The sequence below is a fragment of the Rhinoraja longicauda genome, chromosome 6 (assembly GCF_053455715.1).
Source record: "Rhinoraja longicauda isolate Sanriku21f chromosome 6, sRhiLon1.1, whole genome shotgun sequence".
NCBI lineage: Eukaryota > Metazoa > Chordata > Chondrichthyes > Rajiformes > Arhynchobatidae > Rhinoraja > Rhinoraja longicauda.
The window spans coordinates 66,471,178-66,478,527 of record NC_135958.1 but is presented as its reverse complement, the minus strand read 5'-3'; the positions used below and the strand labels follow the sequence as shown (position 1 = coordinate 66,478,527).

The following is a 7,350-nucleotide window of genomic DNA, read 5'->3' as shown; positions in this document are numbered from 1 at the left end:
CGCGTGTGCATGCGGCTACTTACAGCCCTTGAATCCATTCAACAAGTGTCCGGCCCAAAGATACAAGTGACAGCACGCCAAGCAGTAACAGTAACATTGCTTTTTAATGTCCAAATGACAAAAGGAAAAGTTTAGTATCTCATTTGAAAATCACATTTTTTTAAAGTTAAAAAATGCATAAATTTTGGCACTTCTCATATAGATGGAGAGGAAGCAGTATTGGTGACAGGGATCCATACCAAACCCAACACCCATCATCAGCTGATTGGGTTCCATCTGATCAATTCCCAACCCCTCAACAATCCCAATTCAGACTGTGTTTTTCAATCTGGGTACATCACAGTCAACTATACAGACCTCCTACTACCCAGCAGAACGAGAACCTTGGAATTAAGTAGACACAGACCCTGGGACTCTCTCTGCCCTTAGCCTCTCCCTTCATTTTGTTCTGCATTATATAGCCATCAGCATAGTTACAGAAAATATCTTTTGTTCTTCAACCTGTGGTCCACTGAGAATTAGGGCCCTGGACTCCATTACATACCCTATGTCACCCACCATCTCCGCACCACTCCCTATTGAGGAGAAGAAACCAATATTCCTTGAAGAATTATGTTGAGAGATGTCAGTCAAGGGAATGGGTCCATCCAGTTTTCAGAACCTCTATAGTGCCTCATGTGGGTGAAGTCTCCAGATATCACCAATGGCTCAGAACAGAGAAAATGAGACACTCCCTGACATCATCTGGGATATCTAAGTCCATGAAACTGATGCAGGCTTGTGGAACTGCAACTGTAGTTGGAAGCACTACATAGCAGAATAGTTAGTTGTGCTCTGAAGACTAACTATACAGGAGTTTCCAAACCCAACACAACACAGATGAAGTACTGTGAAACAAGAGGTCAGCAGTTGGTTAGGCTCCATTTTCGTGCAGGCCCTCACCAAAGATAGCACACCAATCCCACAGGCAGAGATAGGCAGCACATTAATATAATACTGACTAATAAACTATTGCACATTAAGCAAAATAGAAACCCCAACAGCAGCAACACTGGCCCAGATGGAGAGGGCTGTAGCACGATCCCTGGCCGATTTTAGTCCAAGGTCAAACACTCAATCTGGGCTCATCCAGAGGCATCACCCAGAGGAATGGCTGCATTTCAGCAACTTCAGGAGGGGAAATACAAGACTGGAGAGAGATGGGCCATGACATCTTATCATATAAAAGGCAGGTAAAGCACATCTGAAAACAAATATTTATGTATCAGGAGTGGGCAGGAATCTTGTCAAAAGCCATTTTAGTGCTTATCTTTCCCACGTCAGACACATACTTACATTTCTTAAAGCAATTACATTATTGCATAGTGTCCCTAACACCCCACCCCAATAACAGTAATTTATGAGGGGACTGGTCTAACAAATGCACCACCACCCATCATACCCCTAGCCCCGGGACGCGGTCCGCTTGGGGAGTTTTGCCTTGGTGTTGTCGACCCCAGCAGCAACAAAATACGGTGTAAAGTCTCACTGAACCTGCAGGATGTTTCAATGCAGATCTCTCCGGCCTACCGGCACAACTTTAGAACAAAAGACAATCGTGTGCCGCGGCAGATCAGCCACAGTCTGGGCAAGCAGCCGGAGAGGGGGACCCAGGAGAACGACAAGCCATTGACCCTCGGCCCGGCTGCAAAGAATGGATATCTGCTTTGCACAAAGACCCAGAGAGATCCGTCAGCGCGTCTCCCATTGACGGCGCTGGGCGGGCGGCTCAGTCCGAGGCCTTGACCTTGCACTTGGAGGCGCTGATGTCAGCCTTGGTCTTCTGGATGCGGGAGAAGATCTCTTTGAAGAGGGCCTTGTACTCGGGCTGGGACTGTCCCAGCCGCTTGTCTGCTGCCTCCACCTGCTGGCTGAGGCTCTTCTCGGGCGCCTTCACCTCGGCCTCCAGGCACTCGAGCAGGAAGTCGCGGCACGAGGTGTCGCGCGAGATGGGCCGCGACGTCTGCACGGAGGCGTGACACAGGCCCTCGTCGTGGCGCCGGCACTTTCCCAGCAGCTCCTCGTACTTCTCCAGCAGCGCGTGGTACTGCTCGTCCACCTCGCGCAGGATCGACATGCCGCGCTTGCGCACGCTGTTGGCGTGCAGGGTGTAGTTGCCCTCGTGTCGGCTGACGTCGTCACGCGTGATGATGGCGTTCAGTGCCGTGTCGCTGCAGCTCTTGCGCACGCGTGACACGCCGAGCTCGAGGTCGACGGCGGGCGTGGCCGAGGGCGCGTCGTCCGTCTCCGGGGCCGAGGTGAGCGGCTGGAGCAGCGCCTCAGCCAGGCCCTCGTCGCCGCCGATCAGGTACCTCCTTGCCTCCTTCAACTGCTGCAGCTCCCGCAGCTCGGCCTCCAGCTCCTGCACCCGTAGCTTGCAGCTCTCCAGCTGGCCCAACCGCAGCTCCAGCTCGCCGTACTCGCCCAGCACGGCTGCGCACTCGCGTTCTGCTGTCTCTCGGCGCTGCCGCTCCTGGCCCAGCTGCATCCGCAGGGCGTTGGCGCTCAAACGCAGCCGCTCGTTCTCTTTCTCCAGCCGCTCGGGACTGGCCAAGCTGCCCGACCCGGGCATCGTGTCGTCCTGGGAGCCCAACCTGTGAGACAGATGAGAGATTACATCGCGGACGGCTGTGGTCCTCGCCACATCGCGTGCTCCACCCCACATACCAGACCCTTCAGACCATCACTTCCCTGCAGACCACGAGTTTCCGCTTACCAGCACTTGTTCGATGCACCGGGTCCTCTGGACCCATTAAGCCCCTGCCTCCATCGCTCCCTGGGCAAAGCTCCTCAGACTTCCCTACAGGTACAATTCATCTGCAAAACCTCTGATCCCTTACCTTGAACCTGTGGTGCTTTTCTATTATCACCAGTTTACTTTCTTATCCATAAAAGACATTACCACAACATTAACATTACTCTCATTTGTGAATACAGGCACAAGATTTAGTTTAGTTTAGAGATACAGCATGGAAACAGGCTCTTCGGCCCACCAAGTCAGCACTGACCAGCGATCCCAGCACATTAAAACTGTCCTGCACATATTTGGGACAATTTACACTTTGAACAAGCCAATTAACCTACAAACCTGTACATCTTTGGAGTGTTGGAGGAAACCGGAGATCTCTGAGAAAACCCATGTGGTCACGGGGAGAACATACAAACTCTGTACAGACAACATCCGTAGTCGCGATCAAACCCGGGTCTCTGGCACTGCAAGCGCTGTGAGGCAGCAACTCTACCGCTGTGCCACCGTGTCACCTATGCTCAATCTACATGTGCATGCTATGCTCATGCTCAATCTACAGGTTTTCAGGCTTTGATTATAATAAGCATCATCATTCCTTAAAAAAATAATCCAACATTTTTTTGTTAATGATTAGCAGTTAATGTAAATTGCCAAATCCCTGGTTGTACTTGTTATATTTATTTTCAATTCCCCCATACTCCCTGCACTCTGCTTAATTTTCGCTTGTATTCCTTGGTTAATCTTTCCTCCAAACCTTCACGTGTTTCTTACATGCTAGGTAATGTGGCTCAGATGTCCAACACTACGCCATGTCTGGAAAACTAGCTTTGAGGAAAGACTGGATAAATTTGGATTATTTTCTGGCAGCGGAGATGACAGAGGTGACAGTTAAGATATATATATATAATTATGAGCATAATTAGTAGGAAAGACTCCTTTTGCAGAGAAGGTTAAAAAACCAGGGGGTATTAATAGGATTAGAGTAAATGATTTGTGCTGACTCAGAGTCCCATGTGCGAAATATTTCTGCCTGAACAGTACTGGGTGGGTACATGAAAAGCCATGACAGCAAGGCTGTGGACTCAAAGTTGGCAGGATTGTTAAACTTGGCGAGCACTTTGTTGACTGGTGAACCAAATGGCCTTCTGTGTCCCAAAATTTTAGATGTTTCTCTGGCATTTGAATGCGTTTGGAAAGTGGTTACAGGACAGACACCCAACAATTTGCTTTGTCCTTTTGCAACACCTCACACCATCTTTACCTCACTCCCCCACTTCCATTACCATTAGCTGCTCTCCGTGCCTCTCAACATTTATAGTATCCTACCCAAATAACAATTATCTCTTTAAGTAGCCCTTGAGTATTGACAGCTACTCAACTACGCTGGACTCACTTTCCTATTTATTTCTCTTCCTCACATCTACAAAATTGTCTTGGGAGGAGAGATACAGAGGGGCCATTACTGGGCAATGATCCAGAGATGAAACCTTGGCAATAGTTTCTTGCTAACCCCATCTCCCATCCCAATTCTCTTGCTCAACGTCATGAAAGTGAGCATGGGCTTGGGTTTGTGGGCAGGTTTAGGAAGTGCAGAAGTGACCCACTGAGCAGTTCTTTACGTAGCTCCTTTTTACAGGCTGCACAGAGGTTCACTCGTAGATTTTAGAATAAAGAACCATTGAACTGTTCATTTGTGTGCACGTATAGGGCTACCAAAGCTTGCTTCGATTTATACATGTAATTCGTCACTCCGACACAATAATGCAACAACCTTAAAAAGTTGATAGTCGTGATCAACAACCAATAGGAACACCAGGATTCACTGAAACTGTATTGAAAATCCTAGTCACAAACACAGGCCTAAAGGTGTAACTTCAGTTTAATCCTATTTAGAACTGTTCTAGTAATCTCAGTTCTTGTTCCTCCATTTTACATTTCAAACATCAGTTCATTTAGATTGTCAAGTCCCAGCATTGTACCCCTGCCTGTACAACAGCACATCACATTCTTGAGAGTTCTGTCTCTAGGTATTTGAGCAGAGTGGGAATCACATTGGAGACTTATTGTATCACACTGTATCCATAGACCGCCAGCTTCCAATTGATTCTGATCAACAGAATGTACATCCGGCTGCCTGTAGGGTTGTACAGTATAACCTTGAGCCCATTGTGCCTGTGCTGACCATCAAATTCCCATTTATGCTTCTTAACTCAGGGGTGTTAATGTCAATCCTTTGCCTCTCTAAAGTATCCCTGAAACCCATCCTGGAACCAAGTAAATCATTTACTGTCTCTGCTTTATTGCCTTCGTCAGAACATTACCTGGGCTTAGCACAAAGCTCCTTCAAGCAGGGAAAAGTGTGGATAGTTTTCCGGCGTTCCCGTTTATCCCTGCGAACACGCAGCTGATCCATATTCCTCATTTCATGCACTTGGCTATGAAGCATGTCCACTTGGTTCTGTAGACCTTCAATCGTCTCTGTCAACCTATTTCAAATCACAGGGCACAAGATGCAGTTACAAAGCCGATCCACAAATTATAGTCAGTGCAGGTCAGGTGCAAGGTAAAGCTGCCTTCACAATGTCGTACCACCCAATTCTGGGATGAGAACAACACTGTTACACTCCACGTATTTGCTCTCATCTTGACATTTAGATGTGACATGCAGTTCACGCTGCCATCTGGTGGCAACAAGGGGCCTCTGTGAATGTCACTACACAATAAGTTTTTACCCGTTACCTAGGGGACTTGCATGTGATACACAGCAGTGCCGTGCAATAAGTATGTGCAATAGGTTAAGTACATTCATGGACCACTTCTGTGTCCTGAAGGATTTTTCAGCTCCACTTATATAATAGATATGAATGCGAGAGGGTATCTGAAGCAGCTGCTCCTCAGGTTTTGGTTGCACTTCAGCCCCACGTTCCTGATCTTTGGGCAGTGAACAGAGGGGACTTCCTCAGTTTGCTCCAGGGATGACCAAGATGGCCATTCACTTGTCCAGGAAGCACATTGGTGATGTGGTATGTCTGAGCCAATTGCCTATTCCTGTTTAGATCCATGCCAGGGTGAATCTTGAGTGACAAAGCAGTGTCCAATGGCTTTGTGCAACTATGGGCATTGCAAGGGCTGGAGTACATTCTGGATAATGACAACAATGGTTTAAATTGACTAAAGTGTAATTTAAGTTATTTCAAAACAAACAAACTCCGCAAGAAAAAGATTAGACGCAGAGTAAAGTTCTACACTGTCCCATTAACACTCTGGGGACAGGCTGCCTGGGACCCTGGGCCTTGCCAGGATGGGGGCTGCCTTTACCTTGAACCTGGGCCTTGTTTTTGATCTTTGGCTTTGCTGTGTTCACAGTCCTCTAGATGTTAGGAGATTCTGCCTGGGGGGGTAAGGGGGAACGCTTTCATCCTCTCAGGTTTTGTGTGCCTCGTTTATATGGGAGTTGCAACTGTTCCCATGGCATCATTATTTAGACTTATTACATCAAAATATGGGGTAATTGAGGTCAGGGTTAAGGCATTAGCTGAGGTGGCCAACCACTGTAACGACCTCCAAAATGAATGGAAAGTCTGTCTTCCTTAGGCACAAATGGGCTTAATTCCTGCCTCAGTTATTTTCCTGCTGTTCAACCACTTTGAGGACATTTTGCAGCAGGCAGGTTTATTCAGTGCCCCAGCCTTCAATCCTAGTGAGCTTGGTTATCCTCAACCTGCTAAGTCTGGGGAAGATGGGTTTCCAATCATGCTCAGTCTTCAGTAAAGAAACTCCATGTCTTCTCCACCCACCACCAGCTTTGCATATGACTGGCATAAAGGAACAGTGTCCAGTTCCAGGGCACAGCCTCCCATTTTCTAGGCTATGGACAGCATGGTGACAGCATGGCAGTGGGGCACATTTACAAAATATATCTCAACCTGGAGGATGCCAATGCCATCACAGCAATCCAGAATGGCGCTGCTGTCTCACCCTTTTACCCCACACCAGAAGCTCTTGCAGAGTTCAGGCAAATAAAACGTGCAGAGGAAATCCAAACTTCCCAAGGCACATTCCCTGGTCACTAAGGAGTAGCCCAAGACCAAGCTCAGCCTTAGGCCTGATGCTAGGGAGCACACCTGTTCCGAGGGAGTCGGTGGAAGAACAGGTTTGAGGTGGTTGAGAATTTGTCTGTGATGGCAGGGCTCTGATAGAGGGCCTGTCAGTGCAGGGGCCACCTGTTGAAGGCAGGTGATGTTCTGATGTGGATCCCTGGCCATCCACCACATTATCATGAGCTCCAGAGGCAGTTTTGATGGTATGGGGAATGCAGAAATCACCATGAATCCATCCCCTCCTGCGGGATGAAGCAAGGCTGCTCCTGCGGTGGGAAGGCTGTGAATCCCTCAAGGCTGTTTCCTTCTGCCGCTGATTCAGCTGCTCCAAGTGAAGGGAAGGACGTGTCTGGAAGGATGAGTCCCAATAGTTGAATACTGTGCAGGTACTGTCCAATCCAGCAGAAGCTAAATCAAACAAAAATAATGTATCTAGTTTCCTGACTGCTGGAATGGTGGTGC

General features: G+C 48.1%; 1 protein-coding gene across 4 annotated transcripts in view; it reads right to left on the bottom strand.

Annotated features, from left to right (window-relative positions):
• Nucleotides 1–101: 101 nt before the first annotated feature.
• Nucleotides 102–7,350, bottom strand: part of cdr2l (cerebellar degeneration-related protein 2-like) — a 29,403-nt gene continuing 22,154 nt past the window's right edge. For 3 of the 4 annotated variants that reach the window (XM_078401196.1, XM_078401195.1, XM_078401194.1), the window contains exons 4-6: nucleotides 7,114–7,296; nucleotides 5,110–5,274; nucleotides 102–2,633 (exon numbers count right to left, since the gene is read on the bottom strand). In XM_078401196.1, coding sequence (XP_078257322.1) covers nucleotides 1,769–2,633; nucleotides 5,110–5,274; nucleotides 7,114–7,296 — 1,213 coding nt within the window. In that variant the 3' untranslated portion in view covers nucleotides 102–1,768. The remainder of the gene's footprint in view (nucleotides 2,634–5,109; nucleotides 5,275–7,113; nucleotides 7,297–7,350) is intronic. The other variant, XM_078401197.1, reaches the window with a different exon arrangement.